This window comes from Parasteatoda tepidariorum, chromosome 5 (genome assembly GCF_982258835.1).
Source record: "Parasteatoda tepidariorum strain Cologne lab strain chromosome 5, Ptep-v5.0, whole genome shotgun sequence".
NCBI lineage: Eukaryota > Metazoa > Arthropoda > Arachnida > Araneae > Theridiidae > Parasteatoda > Parasteatoda tepidariorum.
Window position 1 is genome coordinate 96,513,261 of NC_141759.1, and position 20,117 is coordinate 96,533,377.

At 26.7% G+C, this 20,117-nt stretch overlaps 1 protein-coding gene across 1 annotated transcript in view; it reads left to right on the forward strand.

The window, feature by feature from the left end:
• Nucleotides 1–827: 827 nt before the first annotated feature.
• The window catches only part of Hil (peptidase hillarin), a 67,019-nt gene continuing 47,729 nt past the window's right edge, over nt 828–20,117 (forward strand). The window contains exon 1 of the mRNA XM_087164577.1: nt 828–1,798. Coding sequence (XP_087020703.1) covers nt 1,253–1,798 — 546 coding nt within the window. The 5' untranslated portion in view covers nt 828–1,252. The remainder of the gene's footprint in view (nt 1,799–20,117) is intronic.

Sequence of the window (20,117 nt, forward strand, 5' to 3'; positions counted from 1 at the left end):
TAATAAAAATACATTTAGTTAAAAAGTGAATAATAACTGTTTTAATATTGTTTAGATTTTAATTCTACGTACTTAATTCTTTTTAAAAATTTTATGCAATTTAGGATTACAAAAGAATGAGACAATTACACTTTTTTCTTGGAAATGTAATTTATTTTCTGATAAGGAAATGTTAATAGTGTTGGAATGACCTTTAAACTATGATATTCGATAGTTAAAATATTTTATGTTAAAAAAAAATCCCAATTGTTAGGAAACAAAAAAAAAAGTAAAAAGAACATATATATTTTTGATTAAATGATTCTAATAATTTTAAAAAGATTTAAAATAGTGATCCGGGAAGTTTTCAATAATAATAATGATGTCGGGTGAAAAAATTAACAAGACTGAAGAAGTTTAATATAAGATGAGATTTATACGAATTATAATATGAAAGAAGTTCATTCATTCAGAACAAAAACCTCAAAGACAATTGATTTAATTTACAATTTCAAAAAAAACTATTAAAATTAAAAGTTAACAGTTCTAGAAACAAAGGGTAACAAATAATTGATCAGATATTGAAGAACAAAAAAATATTTATTATTTCTCGCCTTCAGTTCATCCCTATTATTTCCTCAATTGCATAGACGGTGACGTAAGAATTCCCTTCTCTTTTTCATCCACGTTTAACCTAATTGGGAAACATTCTACGGATCTTTTCTGCTTACCTGTGAAGAAAACAGAAATCGCCAGCCACCTACCTGCTTACCTGTGACCAGATGGCGCTCTGCCCACCCACCTCAACCTAAGTGGGATGTGAAAAAAGGCCTTGGGCTCGGCCAACTAGTTTCAAAGTTCCATGCAAAGCGAGATACGCTTCAACGATCATCCCACATTCGTCAGAGAGGCTGTCGGCCATAATGGATGCTTTTTTCTTCCGTTCTACCTGCACATTTAAGTAAACTTGCGGTGTTTCCACCAGCACTAGTTTTTGATAAAATGATTATTTATTCGTGAAAAAAAATTGCGAAATCATTCGATGAGAGATGCTGTTATAAAGTCTGAAGATTTAGTATATTCTGAAGTGAGAAAATCATTTGCGTGACTGAAAATAATTCCAAAAATATCGTCTGCGTGATAGAGATTAATTAAAGGATAATAATCGTTTGCAGAATTTAAAGTATTTTTGATCGGAATCGAATAAGTGTTGCCATTCCATACAAAGCAACAGGTATCTATAAGAAATTCAATTGGTTTTTTAAAAGTATGAATGGTGGTTTTAAGTGAAGTTTCCTTCTCTAACTCTAGCAGCATGAATAGATACGAAAACAGCTGCCTACGCTGTGGACAAACCGTGTACCAAGTGGACAAAGTTGGTCCGCTGAAGGACTTCACCTTCTTCCATCAAGGATGCTTCAAATGCCTCGTCTGTGGCACTAAACTTACGTTGAGGACCTACTACAACAATCAGCAGGACCAAGATGACAAGGAAGTGTATTGTCAGAGCCACATGCCAAAAACTGGCCCAGGACATCTGGATGGTTCGTCTGTTGGTATTAAAGCTGCCTTAAGTGTACCAAAAACAAACCATCTTGTCAACGACCAAATTCGTGGTTTTGGGAAAGGTACATTTGATGCGGATGCCTTGGGCATTAAGAGTGCTTTATCTTCACCGCGAACACATGAGCCGGATATCAGAAATCAACATAGTATGGCCGGACGATTCGATGCTAGTGCACTTCATATAACTCATGCATTAAATGCCACCAAAGTGCAACGGGGATATCAATATGAAAGAAGAATAGATGATTATCTGGTAAGATTCTTGTTATCTTTTCCTCATTGATGTAAATTACTAATTCATTTTTATCATCAAATGATATGAACCGCCGTCATACATAGTACAAATTCATGAATGAAGGATAAAGGATTATATGATAAAATTATCATCACATATTGATAAACTTGCTATGAATTATCGTTCATAATATGGAAAGATTATCCTTTACTAGATAATTTGTAATGAATGTTTACTCACATATAACAGTATGGATACACATTTATGTTAATAATCTCTTAAAATTGTCAAAACGAAAAAAAAAAAAAAATAGATGATTATCTGGCAAGATTATCTTTTTTTTTAAAAGAGTATATTATTTATTAATTTACTACTAAATGATATGAAGCACCAAAAAAACATTCTCTCACCTTGTTTATCAGTTTTAAATCTTATCAATTTCCAAAAAGGTTATTTTCAAAGTCTATGGTGTCGATAGTCGTTATGTCCTATTAAAAACTAAAACATGATAGGAATTATACATAATTGGAATAATGTATATTTACTTCTAAACTCTGTCTAAACTAAGTCATACTTCTGTGAATAAAACTAAGGTTATAATTTAAATACTTTGTTAAATTCAACAGGATTCTTATTATAAAAAAGTAATAATAAAATAAAAAAATAAATAATAAATAACAAAAGTGTTGGCAAAAGTAAAAAAATAAGGCAATTTATTTTCTTACTTTATCTAATTTTTTTCGTTTTTTTTCTTCAGATTATTTATCTAAACTATTTAAATTGCTAGTTTGATAGCAATTAAATTAAGCATATATCGATTAAATAATCGGCTCATCGAATAACTATAAGTTTAGCAAGTCAGTTATATCTACACTACCTATCATTAAGTTCAATATACCTCTGTATTTTAATTTCACATTAAAGGTAAGCAAAGTATGTATGCCAATGTAATATTCTAAAAGCTGTTGTTTGTTAAGCTGCTTTCGTTCATTTTTGCTCTAAGGTTTGGTCGTGAAAAAAGTTTTTGGCAAATTTCATGAGAGAGTTTACTATAGTTTGTGTATTTCTTTTAAAAAAAAAAGAGCAGAAAAAAAGAGGGGGGAGAACGAGGGATTTATTGGAAATAATGAACAGTTTTGTAGGCTCAGATTACTTATACGTTGTTTGTTGTTAAAATATCTCAATTAGATAATCAAAAAATAAGGATTAGAATACTAATAATTTATAAATATGGGAAATATTTTTTAGTTGAAATGAAAAAAATTGCTAATTTTGATACGTAACTCTTAAAGGTTATATTAATGTTGTTCTTTATTTAAAATAACTCACTGTGTCATTTTTATGGTTGTTGTAAGTTAAAGAATTAGTTCTCCAATGAAATAAAATAAAGAAAGCCAGAATAGTCACAATTTTATTACTTTATTTTTTTAAGACGATAGCCTTTTGCTGAACATTGTTAGGAATGAGATAATCACACTCCACTAAATACTTTTAATGTGTGTTCTGATAGATTGCTATTATTATAAGTAAGAAGTCACATTTTTGGTCCTTAAATATTAAACAAAATAGATTATATGCATTACATACTTTAAATTTTTGAAATTGAAATACAGATTGTACCTTATTATATTTTTCTTGAAAGTAAATGAGAAACTAGCTAAATATAAATAATTTCTAGAAATCGGAAACTGAAACAGGATGGTACACTAGAAAAAGGAGGGTGGGGAAAAACAAATCGAAACCCAAAAAGACTAACTTACTTTGTGCTCTATGGTGGGGTCGAGTTGGAGCGAGGGTATAACAAAAAGTGTATATTCATGACAGTACTAAAGTATATACTTTTTATTAGAATCAGATATTCTTCTCATTTAAAGCAGATTTTTTTTAAATCGAATTAATGAGAAAAATATCAAATACAAGAGAAGGGATTGTAGCCAAAATGCAAGAAGAAATATTATTTATTTATTTATTTTATTAAAATCAGATTTTTTGTTTAATTTTATTTTAATCAAATTTTTTTAAATCTAATTGAGTAAAAAATATCATTTACAGGGGAATGGGTAGAAACCAAGACGTAAAAAAAGAGAAAAGAATGTTCTTATTTTTTATTTTATTTAATTTCATTATTATTAGTAGTAGTAAAATACGAAGAACCTAACATACTAAAAATGTTCAAGGTTTCTCAAATAAGGTAGCTAGGACATGTTTTCCAATATAGCGATGAAAATCTTGTTAAACAAATAACCTTCCAAACACCAGAGGGAAAAAGAAAAAGAGGAAGACCTAGAATAAGATGGTTGTATAGAGTTGAGAAGTGGTTAAAGGACTTGGGAGTTAACAGATGGAGAAACATGGCATCGAATAGGTCTACATGGGGTAAACTGATTGCCGGTAACCGCCTGTAGTGTCTAAGAAGAAGAAGTATTAATATTTAAGGCCGATTTTCTTTTTACGCAAAATTAATGGATAAAAGTAACAAATACAATAGAAGAGGTGGAATTTAGAGTGCAAAATATATTTTTCTTTTTTTATATAAATGAAATGTTCTTTTTAATTAAATAAATTTTTAATTAAATTTATTTATTTTTAAATAAATGTTCTTTTGAAGCATTGAGTAAAAACATCATTTGTAAGGGAAGTAGGGTGTAAAAACAAAATGATTTTTTTAAAAGTTAAAATCTGATTTTTTAAATTTTTTTTGTATTTAAATCGGATTTTTTTTAAAATTGAATTATTGAAATTGAGTAAAAATATTAAATATAATTGAAGGGTTGAGTTACAATGTGTAAAAAAGGAACATGATTTCTTTATAAGGAAATCGGATTTTTTTTTAAACTTAAATAATATTTTTTTAAACTGAATCAATCATTGTGTTAAAATATCAAATATTAAAGATTTTTAAAATTATTAAAGGTAAAATTATTATCTGTAGTAAGTGTTAATTTACATAGTTTTACAGATAATTGTCTTATGCGTCTCACTTACGTTTAAGTATACATTTATGTATACTTAATTTTGCGTTTAAGTATACATTATTAGAAAGTAATATTGTTTCGTTTATAAGTTTAAAAAATGTCTTATTAGACTCATAGAAATAAAAATTTTAAGTTCTGAAATGGGAAATTTTCATACATACTTACAATAACAAACTAAAAAAAAATTATTATTGTTTCTTTTTATATATTCCGATATTTAAAAACTGTCTGTATTTTTTTCCCTTCATAGTAGTCTGAATATTTATATAAATATTTTGCAAACGTATTTTAAAAGAAAATTAAATTATTTAATTTCTTTTAAAGTGTCACGTTTTTTTTATACCGTTGCTTCAAATCTCTTGAAAAGCATGATAAATTATGACATACTAGGAGGCTCCGCCCCCTGTTCGCTAACGCTCGCCAACCCCCGAGAATTGCTACGCAATCCTATGTGGTTCACGCCGTGAACCATGGCTCGCTGCGCTCGCTCGCCAATGAACACAATGTTCTAGCACAAGGACATAGTATATTATCACCAAAGACATAGTATTTTATCATCAAAGACATTGTATTGTACTTATGTAGAAGAATTCTATCAATGTTCTTATTGGCTTTTAAAAAAGTATATTAGCTATTTAGATTGTACATGGTGAAAAAATCAAAACATTAGCTAAATGAGAAACATATTAGCAAAATAAATTATCAGATATTGCAGTTACTCACCTAAATTCAACTAAATGTGTATAATAAATTAGTTAATGCTAGAAATTCTGAAAGTTTTAGAAAAAAATTTTATTATTAAAAAATATAAACTTTAAACCCTAACTCTTCCTTGTGAGATAATAATACTCAGAAAATCTTTCATTTTCAAGAACACAAAAATTTGTTTCATCGCCAAATGAAATATTTTTTGGTGATCAGCATTATTGAAATCAATTTCTATATTAATTAACATTTGTGATAAAATACATAACATTTTAGAACAAAATAAGGACATGGCTGTTATGCATGGCTGTTAGCATTACCCGAGAAATACCACGTGGAGGTCGCCATGCTGCATTTCTAATCGGGGAGTTCTGCTTTTAGCAGTTCCCCTTGCCTACTGCCAATAGAAGTTTCAATTAAATTTTTTCCAAAAAACATTTTTTTCTGCAAAGCTCCAAGAAATTAACACTAAGCATTTAGAATTTCTTTGAAAACACAATTATAGATTTGGCATCTTGGAGCAATTACTGAAAGGCTGTCAAATGACTTAACTCTTGACAGGCCAACATAAAGTTGTCCATGACTAAAAACTTGTTTAGTCAATACTAAACTGATTTTCTCAAAAGTCTGACCTTGTGACTTATTTATAGTCATGGAGAAGACCAGCCTAATTAATTCCTAATTGAGTTTAAATTAAATATTATCATGTTTTTAGGGCATGAATCTGAATTGAACAACCTGATAATGCTCACTCTGGTTATTGTTTCCGTTTTTAAAAGCGCTATATGTTGAGCCAGTTTAAATTAAATATTATCATGTCTTTAGGGCATGAATCTGAATTGAACAACCTGATAATGCTCACTTTTGTTATTGTTTCCGTTTTTAAAAGCGCTATATGTTGAGCCACCTCATGTGACATTTGCCATGTGACATTTTTAGCAGCAATCATTGGTCAATTTTCTAACGTTGCCATTCGGGGAATTGTAATGAGGCTTTTTTTTGGTGCCGTGTAAGAGAAATATGTATAAAGATTTTTTATTCATTGCTTATTTACTTTAATTAAATAAAATGAAAGCTTTTTTATTTATAAATTCGATAAGTTTAAAGGGCAGTTTTTTATCACTTGATTTAAGTCTTTAACACCCTCATTGGATAATAGAAAGATTTTAAACTACTCAAATTTGTGTATGCGTGTCTGCTCACTTAAAAAATTTTTTGTACGTATATTCTAGAGCTAGACTTCAAGTTGGGTCACAGGATTTACGGGACCTAGGATTCATAGTTCATATTTTGTAAACTTTAAAGAAAATAATCCCAATAATGGTTTAACTTTAATTTCTCAAACATCTATTTTTAGAAATGTTCTAAAATATCAATGTCCAATTTTTTCGAGAGTTTATTTAAAATAAAATCAAAATGTTTGATGGTTTATACTTTTATTAATATGTAAAATATTTTTATTGAAAGAAAAACATTAATTGTAATTTAAAGAATACATATTTCGATACACAATTTAACTGCTTGATTAGTTTACAGCACAGTGAAAGCTAAAACAAGAAACTTTTGCTTGTTTTCAGTAAATCACTGCCAGTTCCTTTTTAAATTCATACAGAATGATGTGCTAATGCGAAAAATAAAAAACCTTACGATTTTTTTTCATTCAAGACTATTCGAAATGATATATATAAATATATATATGTAAATATATATATGTAAATATATATAAATATATAAATAAAAATGTATCTAAATAAAAATATATATGAATATCTATTCTCATGGGAAGGAGAATTGAAATTTTATTAGGATAAAAGTAACACAGAAAAATTTTCTAAAATAGAACACGATGAGAAATATGTGTCCTAAATATACAATTCTTTTTCGAAAAAAAAATGTGAAATTGTCAAAGATCTTTGTGAAAATTGAATTGTTCACAGGAACAATAAACAATTTTTTTTTTCTTCTAGTTAAATTTTTAAAAAAAATCTAAATTCTAAATATATATTTTTCAGACACTAAATCAGATTCAAATGCATCAAATTTAGCTATGGAATTGTGGGAATTGGGTCGGCTGGTTTGCGAAGTCCAGTCACCTATTAAAGTTTACGAAAAATGCTCCAGACCTTGGCGTCTAGATTTATAATCTGTGAATAAATGATAACCTATTCATATAAATCTAGCTTTTATCGGAGAATTCGAATAATTTATTCAAGGCAGAACGCAGCATCCAACTTTTACCGGAAATTGAACTGCTTTTTATCTCGTCAGGTATTTTTATCGTTTGAGAAATAATGACGTAATCATTTGTTCATCATTTCTACCTGCAAGTATGACGTCACTCTCAAGGTTTGAATCGTTTGAACTGTTGAGTCCAGTTTCGAACGGTGAGCATTTATTGTTTCAATCACTGAAAAATATTTGCAGTAAAATAAATAAAAGTATTTTGATAACCTTCAGACAAAAGCGAATGGCGCAGTATATAGGTAAACTTTTCTTCGAAATGACGGGATGTATATATGTGCTGAGAACAATGACGTGAACTTTGCCTGCAACTTACCATTTTATTTTTATTAAACTTTTAATAAGCATTTTTTTTATTTTAATTCAATACTTGTTATTTTATGAATTGATGTATTACATATGGTCACATCACATGCTATATCAAGAGTAATAAAATTAATCATGATTTTAACATTTTTAAACAAATTTTGTTTTGAATTTTTTTCTAAACATTTAATACTTGGAACAAAATTATAACAATAATTTGTTTTTTTTTCTTCCTCATAATTAATTATTTTATGATTGGATTAACATATTATAAAATCACATCATGCTTCATATCATACACAACAGTAAAATTCATGATGATTTTAATGTTTCGAAATAAATTAAATGTTTTGAAACTTTTCTCCAAACATTTAATTTTTTGAAGAAAAAAAATATTTTTATCATAATTATTATTTTATGATTGATTAGCATATTATAAAATTGCATTATTTTTCATATCATAAGCAAAAATAAAATTCATGATTATTTAAAGTTTCGAAACAAAATTAAATGTTTTGATAAAAAAAACGTAATTCTTCACTTCATAATACTTATTACTTTTTATCATAATTGTTCATTTATGTATATTTAATTATCATATTATGTATTCACATCACATTTGCTATCACTAGTAACCATCGAATTCAAAGAGAAGGAAGAATAAATTACTTTTGTGTGTAAATGAGCAAAGTTAAATATCGCGAATAAAACATTTTTATGTGGAATTATTTATATTCATTGTGATAATTAATTAATCATAATATTGATGTCTGGAAACAAATTAAATGTTTTGAACGAAGTTATTTTTATATTGTTCATCGTTATTACATAATTGATTATCATATTATATAGTCACTTCAACTTTAATATTACATTAAGAAAGGAAATTAAACATGGTTTTTATGTTTTTCAACTAATTAAATGTTTTGAAAAAGTTATTTCTATATTCTTTGTCCTTTTCATCCTTATTATTTTATTATTGATTATCATATTATATAGTAACATCAATTTTAATGGGATATGAAGTAATAAAATTAATGTTTGGAAACGAATTAACTATTTTGGAAAAGTTATTTTTCATAGTTCAGATTATTATTTTATATTGTTTATTTTTCATTATTATTATTTTATGAATGATTATCATATTATATAATCAAATAAATTTTAATGTTACGTGAAAAATGAAATTAATAATGGTTTCAATGTTTTGAAGTAAGTCAAACGCTTGGGAAAATAAATTTATGATTTTTTTATGAAACCAATTAAAATTTATTTTTATTCCTTTCATAATTGCTATTTTATGATTAATTATTATACTATATAATCACATAATGTTTCATATTATAAATCATATTAAATAAAATTTTAATTTTATGTGTTTCAGAGCAAATGTTGAAAAAAATGATTTGAATATAAATGCATAAAATTCTGTAATCGCACTTCCGTTCGAATTTAAAACGACAAATTAACGTGGTCATAAAACGTAATAAATTAAGTTTAAAACGAGATTTCTGTTGAAGTTTTTAACAATATTTGGGAGGGATCTTGATCTTAAATCTTGGGGGGGGGGGGTGTTAGTACACTCTCAAAACCTTTACAACGACTTTTCATTTACAATTGCATTTTTAAACAAAATTTTAATCGATAAAGTTATTTAATAGTTTTTGCTGTAAAATTTACGTTTTAATAGGTGGTATATAAAATTCTGTATTTTAAAGAACAATGAATTATGACGGTAACAAAAAAAAGTTAATATTGAAGGATAAAGGAAGGATTTTCGCTGATTTGTGATTATGTGATTAAGTACTGTTTACATTTTCCTCAATAAAAAAGTTTTTCCTGTGTTTATTCGTGAATATTACATTACTTCACAATTTCCCATTTTTCTGTACCATCCTGAACCAAATCCTCTTAAAGTTGAGCTTAGATAGGACTCGCATTAGCTAGAGTTCAAATAATTATTATTTTGTTATTCTAATTTTAGTAATTAATGAAATAAAATGAAAGCAGCTGATTTATAATCTTAAGAGCTGTATCTTTAACTTCCTGAAGTTGAACTTAGATAGGATTTGCATAAGCCGGAATTCAAATGGTTATCATATCATAATACTAACTTTAGCAAGAATGATATAAAATAAAGACAGCTATATCTTACCCTCCTAAAGTTGAGCTTATTTAATATTCGCATAAGTTAGAATTCAAATAATTATTATTTTACAATACTAACTTTGGAACTAATGAAATAAAATGAAAACAGCTAATTTATAAACTTTGCAGCTGTATCTTATACTCCTAAAGTAGAGCTTAGGTTAAATTAGTATAAGCTAGAATTCAAATAATTATTATTTTACAATGCTAAACTTAGCAACAAATGAAATAAAAGGAAAACAGCAGAGCTTAATAGCTGTATCTTATCCTTCTAAATATGAATTTAGGTAGGACTTACATAATCTAGAATTTAAATAATTATTGTTTTACAATACTAATTTCAGCAGCGAATGAAATAAAATGAAAACAGCTAATTTATAAGCTTAACAGCTGTATCTTATCCTCCTAAAGTTGAGCTTAGGTAGGATTCGCATGAGCTAGAATTCAAATAATTATTATTTTATAATACTAAACTTAGCAACGAATGAAATAAAAGGAAAACAGCAGAGCTTAATAGCTGTATCTCATTCTTCTAAATATGACTTTAGGTAAGATTTACGTAATTTAGAATTTAAATAATTATTGTTTTACAATACTAATTTCGGCAACGAATGAAATAAAATGAAAACAGCTAATTATAAGCTTAGCAGCTGTATCTTATCCACCTAAAGTTAAGCTTAGGTAGGATTCGCATAAGCTAGAATTCAAATAATTATTATTTTATAATACTAACTTATGCAACAAATAAAATAAAATAAAAGCAGCTGATTTATAAGCTTTGCAGCTGTATCTTATATTCCTGAAGTAGAGCTTAGGTTAAATTTGCATAAGTTAGAATTCAAATAATTATTATTTTACAATACTAATGCAACATATGAAATAAAATCAAAGCAACTGGGTTATAAGTTTAATAGCTGTATCTTATCCTCATAATCCTCCTAAATGTGAATTTAGGTAGGATTTACATAATCTAGAATTTCAAAAAATTATTATTTTACAACACTAACTTTAGCAACAAATGAAATAAAAAGAAAGCAGCTAATTATAAGCTCAACAGCTGTATCTTATCCTCCTAAAGTTGAGCTTAGGTATGATTCGCATGAACTAGAATTCAAATAATTATTATTTCATAATACTAACTTATGCAACAAATAAAATTAAATAAAAGCAGCTGATTTATAAGCTTTGAAGCTGTATCTTATATTCCAAAAGTAGAGCTTAGGTTAAATTTGCATAAGTTAGTATTCAAATAATTATTATTTTACAATACTAATGCAACATATGAAATAAAATTAAAGCAACTGAGTTATAAGTTTAATAGCTGTATGTTATCCTTCTAAATGTGAATTTAGGTAGGATTTACATAATCTAGAACTCAAATAATTATTTTAAAACACTAACAATGACTGTGAAATAAAATGAAAACAGCTAATTTATAAGCTTAACAGCTGTATCTTATCCTCCTAAAGTTCAGCTTAGGTAGGATTCGCATAAACTAGAATTCAAATAATTATTATTTCATAATACTAACTTAAACAAAGAATGAAATAAAATAAAAACAGCTGATTTATAACATCAGTAATAATTAATTGATTTCTAAACGTTATTTTAGGTTACAAGATCATTATTTAATACTTTCATGTTAAATATTATGTATCAGTTTAAAACACATTTTTGCATAAGACGATTATTCACTTATCCATTATATTAGACAAGTCATTATTCGTTATAATAAATTACTATTCATGACATTGAAAAATTATTTCCCATAAGCACTATTCGTCATATTGTCAAGTTAGCGAAAATTTCAAAAAAAATTTTGATTAATAGATTCGTATGTGAGTTACTTTTTAATGACGTTGAGTGCTTCGAAGAAACTCATACACCTGTTTGGTTAGCAATCGAATGAAATCAGGTGGTAAAGCAACTACTGTTATTGAGTGTCGTTACCAAGACAACACATTACTTGAAAAAATATAATAACATTCAAGTGCGAAATCCTTGAAAAGGCTTTCGGGAAAGTATATTTATAGATAATACTTTTTGTGTTACATTGAATTAATCGAGTAAAAGCAGCTAGTGGATGAATCATCAAATATCCTCGGTAGGGAAAGTTAAAATAGTAAAAAAGTAATAACCCAAAGGATAGCATAACGAAATGTCGGTCTTTTTAATATTTTACAAACATAACTTATAAGGCAAAATTAAGAATCTTTGTAACTGAGTAATGGTGAGTCAATAGTGGCCACTTTTTTCACAAATTAAAAATTGTAAACAATTAATAAAAATGATAACATTAATAATGTCAGTCACTTCCCTTAAAATGTTTCTCATTAATTATGGTAAAATATTACTAATGAGAAAAAAAAATTAAAATTAACTTAAAAAATTATGGCAAGCATTTCAAGGTTCGTTACTAAAATGAAGAAAAAATGAAAAACAAGCGTAAAGTAAAGTAATTTTTTGAACATTACGAAACATTCAGAATAATTTCCAAATTTATTAAAATAAAACAACAATAAAATGCGCACACTTCGCACTGCACTTCCAACGAAAAAATTGGCGACTGGTTGACAATTTTTTTAATCACCATTTCTTTTATTTATTCGCCCTGTGGGCCTGTAACTAAAACAATTGCATTGCTGTTGCTCTGCCAGTTTTAATGCGATGCGTTGAGGTTTAAAAAATAGGCACTCTAATAGGTCATGACAAAGTATATTTCATTTATTCCATAGAATGAAATGTTGGAGTAATGAAAGTTTAATTTTAAATGAGTTACAATTATTTATCTTCTATTTTTAAATTACGGTCTTCCATTTCTTAAATTGTTAGTGTCGAGGTTACCTTATGGCTAACATCTTTCCATTTTTAACTGAATTTTCAATTAGAGACTTAAAATATATCATGGCATTCTAGTGAGTGGGCAATCAAATACAAATAAATTATATTTAATTAATAATCAATTGTACCATAATTAATTACAGTAATTAAAAATATTAAATATAATTAATTAAATTAATTAAAATTATTATTATGATTAATTAAATTAATTAGAGATATTAATGATATTAATTAAAATTTATTTTAGAATGATTAACAACTTTTCAGTTTTAATTTGTTTTTCCCCCGGTGATTCACAATACACTGTCACATTCTAGTGAAGTACTATGAAGTACCAATAAGAAGAAATTATTTATAATTCCTTTACAACCAGAGAATTTTTATTTGAAAAAACAATTTTGAACAAAAAAGAAAGTAGAATTGTATTAATCATCTTTTGAGCAGTATATTTACTAGTCATTATTGTAATAAATAGCTAATTAATTCATATTAGTTATAATCTGGTACCAAAATTTTCCCGACTTTCCTTTGAGGTCTTTGATCTGAAAGAAGAAACTCGTGAATTATCACCAGCAATTGATCTTTTTGATGCCGTAATCTTCGACATTTCCTTTTTTACGTTTTGGTGGCAATTCAGTGTTTGTTCGTCCGTGAGAAAGAGCATTAATCAGCCTTCCATGTTATCCTGCTGGCCGGCTTCTGTCTCAAAAGTTACTTAATATACGTCTCACAAGCAAAGAAAAAAAAAGAGAAGAAAATAGTGTATGAAATTCTTGTGTGTATTTTTGTAAGTTGTAGGTTAAAATAAATAAGCTTTTCATTTCAAGCAAATGGTCTGCGATTTTTGATTAAAAAAATTGCATCTATTTTGGTTTCTTTAGATGTGGTCTACTGATTTGGATGTAAACGTTTTTGAATCTTTTAATTCTTATGAACATTTAGTATGTTATATGCCGTAGATTAAAATAAGACGTTTTTTTATTACCCTCAATGATCTAGAATTTTTGATTAAAAACGTTTACACCTATTTTGGTTTGCTTTGTTTTTTCTTTTTTAACTGTGGTTTAATCTAGCTACATCTAAAAAAAGATTTTACTATTTTGGTCTTACTTTTTTTTAGATGTGATTTAACCTGACAGTAGAAGCTTTTTAACCCATTAGCAGCCAGGGTTCCCATTTTGGATCCTTTATGTTTAAAAAGTTTTTAATTTAATTTTAAAGTTTAAAGCTATATATCCCGCAAAAGAATAAGGAATGGCTGCCAAATTTTACTGCAGTCATTCTTTATACCAGCTTTAAGTATAATTTTCTAAATTGTTCATTTATATGGATATTCTAATAATAGTTCTAATCTAAAATAGTTTTGACCACTACTTATAATGAATTCAAATATATATGCGGATTTTCAAACAGTGCTGCATTAAAGTGCTTTTAAAATTAAACAAATTTTGTTTGCTTCTCTACGACTGGAAAAAAAGTAAAAATTCACAAAAATGAACTTTAACAGATTCTCAAAAATCATGTCATTATTAAAGGATAATATGCTCTCTTATTTTAATTGTTTTGAGCTTATAACAATTATTCATGACTACACTAGTGTTGCTTATTTTTAATCAGCTCCCTCTGCACTAATTATGAAAATGGTGTGAAATTTGAACACGAAGAAATACCTGAAATTAATCTTTAAAAAATTACTATATCGTTTGAATTTTTAAAATTACGCCAAAATTTAAAAATTTTCCAAAAAATGGCAAAACTTCGCCAAGTTGGCAAATTTTTTTTTAACTGAATATATATATTCTTTAAATATTTAAGCTATTTGTTCTTTTTAAGGTTCAGACGATTCTTTTCAACAATTTAGAATATATAGTTTAAAATTAAAACTCTGCTTTGTCTTAAAGAAACTTAAATATTTTACACGTTTCGTAGTTCAATATACTTCTAAAAACAACTGTAAGGTACTGTCAAGGAAAAAAGATATTTTTCGAATCATTTTGCCTAAAATGTCATGAAATAGGAACATTCTGGTTAATAAAAAAAATTACAACTGTGAAATAAAACATACAAGATGCATGCATACCGGAAGCTAAACACCTCTTCATCCGTTCGTAAACATTGCATTGAAAAATGTTTCAATATGGCTGAAAAAGCAATTGTTCCACAGGTAAACAAATGGCATTCCACCCTTGTATTCTATCTTACGCCTATAAGTTGTATGGACACGCCTGGAGGCAAATTGGCGCCGAGACTTTTAAGGTCTCATTTAAATTCTCTTTTACAATTTTGGATGAAGTTGGAACAATTTAGTATCAAATAATAATACTTCATAATAAATTCATTTATTATTCATCTACAGATAACAGTATTCCCTAGAGCTAAGTAGTATATAGATTTATCGTGATATATTGTCATATTTCTTAAGTATTCTATGATGATATTTTAGAATATAATCTCTCAATGTATCGTAAATGTTATATCTCATGATAAATTTTGAGTACAACCGTTAAGTATAATTAAAGACACTGAGTATAATACTATATATATAATGATATATTTGGAAGTTATTTTCTAAAATGATATTTTAGAATACAATTTCTGAGCACACAGTGAGTATCATTAAGTATCACAAAAGAAAAATTTTATCCAAAATTGTGAAACAAAATTTAAATAAGATTTAAAAATTCTCGACGCCAATGTGCCTCCAGACGTGTTCTTTATTATGTTTTTAATTTTATCCTTTTGTGATTAATGATTATACTCTTACTATCTTTGTGATTAATGATTACAATTTTTAGGCATGATATTCACGATGTATTCTGAGAATATAATTCTAAAATGATATTTAAGAAAATAATATATTAGAATATTTACAATTATAATATATTTACAATGTTCTCTAAAATGATGTTTTAGAATATAATCTCAGAATATATCATGAATATCATGTCTTGAGATAAAAATTGAGTATAACCATTAAGTACAATAAAGGACATAATAAAAGACATTAAGTATACTAAAGGACTCATCAGGTCATATGGCGGGTCCATATAGCGGTGGAAAAATTACTTTAACTGAAAGATATTGAACTAAAAATAAATTAAATTTTGTTACCTCTAGAAAATATTTATTTTTTTACAAAACGGATTATTTTTTTACAAAGCGGTTTATTTTTACATATCTGCTTAAATTGAAAAGGAGAGTTAGAAAAAAAATTAAAAATAAGGATTTAAAAATAATTATTTTCTTTTTATATAAGAATGTAGGAAATCTATCTTAAGGAAATAACCTAAACAAATATTTATTATTATATTACTGGAATAAATATCATGGAGTTTATTTAAATTTTAACATTTCGCATAATAAATTTATTACATTTAACTTTTTCGGTTACGCCAGGGCGTACATATCAACCAGGCATTAAAAAATAAGAACCCAATGGGCTGAGTAAGCCTGAATTTTATACGAACGCATGCCCTACTGGTTTTTTGTGGTAATATTCTAGTTTATTTAATCTAATTGACTGAATATTGTTATTTTTACCTTATTCGATCTATTTAAGTCGTAACTAAGTCGCAGGAAACTATTTCAACTATTGAAAAATCTCACTTTTCCATTGTTATCAAAGGTATTGAATGCATCAGCATTGAATATTTAAACTATCGAAAAAAATCAAAATTTTCTGCAGTTACTTAGATTTATTTGCAGTTATTTATATCAAAAAGAAATAGTTATTCATCAATGAAATTTCTTTCATTTAGAAAATTAATGAATGATGAATTTTTGAGTAGGAATGAAAAATAAATTCAAACTGCTTTTTTATATTTTATATCTTATATTTTAGTACAAATATAATTCCGATAATCTAACAGATTATTTTTGTAACTATTAGACTGTTTTTTATAATTAAAAAATACCAAAATGTATTAAAATAATACCATATATATATACTATCAAATTATACCAAGTATATAATATCAAATATATATTCGTAAAAAAATATATAAAACGGACACCTGTGTCCCATCTTCACCAAAGGGTACATCTTAAAAATTTCAGAGAAAAAAGGAACTAAAAATGTCATTTAAAAAAAAATCCGTAGCTTGGAGAGTAAAAGATTACAGATTTGAAACCAGCGCACAGTGGGACAAAATCAGAAAAATGCGGCCGAAATTAGAAAATTAACTTCAATGTTCTAAAAATTGATCACCTATAGGTTTTTTGGGTCGCTGATTTCAAATATGAAGTCAAAATTTCAAAAAAAAAAGAAATGGCGGATCTAAAATGGCGGATGATTATTGAAATAAATTTTAAATAAATAGATAAAAATTATTTACTAGTAGTTTTTGAGATCTTTGATTACAAATTTGTGGTTAATAATTTTAATAAATAAAGTAATGGATGTAAAATTGCAAATATTTATCAAAGCAAATTTAAACTAAATAAATTGAATCAAAATATTTAAGATTGTTAATTACAAATTCGATTATCGAATTTAAAAAAAATTATGAATCTATTTTGTCAGATATAAAAAATTTTGAAAATGTTATAGCAAAAACAATAATCTCAAATTCATTTTTATAATTTTTTCATTAATTTTATCATTATTATAAAAATGACACAAGCTATACAAATCGATATATCAGCCAAATTCGCAAATATTCGCAGCTAATTCTTTTTTAGTTCTTGAGTATATATACCAAACAAATGTACAATTTTCTTTTTACCTCGGCAACGTAAGACTTTTTTTATAGAGCTCCCTAAAGTTACAATTTCATCGTACAAAGCAGAAATAGGGAAATGGCTCTGGTTTTAATAGTATGTATATTAAATAATGAATTCATATATATCTTAGAAATACATTTATGTATAAATCATGCATAGTTTTAATATTTTTATTTACTATAAGGATTTATCATATTAATAAAAATTTGACTGAAAAATTTGATTTTTTTTATTTCGACTTTGTTTCCATTTAATTGATATTTCCATTAATAAACCAAAGAAACAAAATACACCGTCATATTCCTTGGACATTTTACTACAAAAAACCATATTGAGATTTTTTTCTTTCTTATACCTTCATTTTTTTATTTTTGACCGCGAAAAATGATTTTTGTTCCACAGTGCAGCGATAAGAAAATATGTAATATCTGTTAAGTACTCTCAAGTAATTGAAAAAAATAATTTTTTTCCCGCAGTGTAATAAAACTAAACAATTTTGTAAAATTTTATTTAATAACAGTATAATAATTTTTCTATAATTTGAAGAAAGCTTTTAATCAAAATGAAATATTTCACCATCAACTTACATTGAAAAAAAATCGCAATATTTGAGAAATTTTTGGCAGCAAAGTTGTCAGAGACTATCCGTATGCCACGGGAGGAAAAACCGTTGGCAGAAATTTCCTGTGTGACAGATAGTATGACAAAACACTACGGAAAATATTTGTACTCACAGGATATTTTCCGTAGGTCAGAATACGGCTGAGAAACTTGTCATGAAGATGCCTGTATACCCACTCCTTTGCATAGTGAAACAGATTTCTAAAATTTCGATTAGTTTTTTTTTTTAATTATTCCATTTTTTGTGACATTTTTCAGGTATTGAAAACCATCATGTTTGAAAGTATCGTCGTAAATTTTTTTTTCAACCTTCTGAAACTGGATTTGAATCGAAACCGGGACCTTCCTCAGGTACCTTGACCGCCATACGAGCCGGTATCGAATTATTTGTTGCAACTTCGATATCAAAGTTTTTCATATTCGAAACTAAAGAAATCTGTACCCAACATATACAATTTGCATCAAGGGTTACAGATTTGATTTGCAGAAACAGAAAAAATGCCTCTTTTGACAGATTACGATGTAGTTTAAGAGTAAATTTTTGTAGCTTTAGAGCAGCGGTTCCCAATTTTTTTTTTTTTAGCAATGTAACCCTAAATGATCAAACTTCTTTTTCAACCCTTACTTTATAAAAAAAAAGTGTATACAGATAATTGTGAACGTATTCAACAATAATATTGTATTTTTTTTTAATAAGACGAATGAATTTTTTAAAATGTTTTATCATTAATAATCTTAAATTAGATTTCATGTCCTACAGCTAAATTCATAGTACTATATATATATATATATATATATATATATATATATATATATATATATATATATATATATATATATATATATATATATATATATATATATATATATATATATATATATATATATATATATATATATATATATATATATATATATATATATATATATATATATATATATATATATATATATATATATATATATATACATATAAACGGAGAAAATCCAAGAAGAGAGAAACGAAGAAACTATGTTTTTGTTTGAAATGAAATGAAAACTAAAAAGAACTGCTATAAATGTTATATTAGGAAAACATTTCCTTATTGGTTATTTTAGTTAATTTTACTTCATTTAGTTACCTAATTTAGTTTGATTTGAAAAGCTCAGAAGGAAATACGAGTGCAATTTATTTTAAATGTATATCTTTTTCATAATTAATTCAATATATTGTTATTAAAAACTTCAATATTTCCTTTCTTAAAAAAGGGCCATTTCTCTTTTATGGGCAATTCAGTTTGAATAATTTCATAAATGCAACCGAAATATTAAATAAATAACGTCTTATTGATTAGAATTAGTTTGATTAGTGTAGTTAGTAGATATAATTAGATTAAAAGTTCCAAAATCATAGTGGGTTAAAAAAAAAGTCTCAAATCTCGGAACCCCTTTAACGCTTCCGCGGAATTCTATGGTTCCATCATGTCCATAGAACACCTTCTGGGAAAACACCGTTTTAGGGAACAAAAATTTTCGTAGGAAAATTACAGAATTATAATGTTTCTTAACAAATTCTTCACTATGTAAAAACTCAAACAATGACTACCACAGCTGAACTATCGTTAAGCAAAGTATCATTTTCTTAGAAATAGAGATGAAAATTCGTCGAAAATTCATTGAGAACTCCAAATGGTGTTTCCTGCGTAGTCTACAAGGAATGCCGCATCCCGGTCACGGTTAGAGTGGAAATCGGGTCAAGAACCGACGTTACTATGGGCATCCAAGCGGTGTTGTCCAAG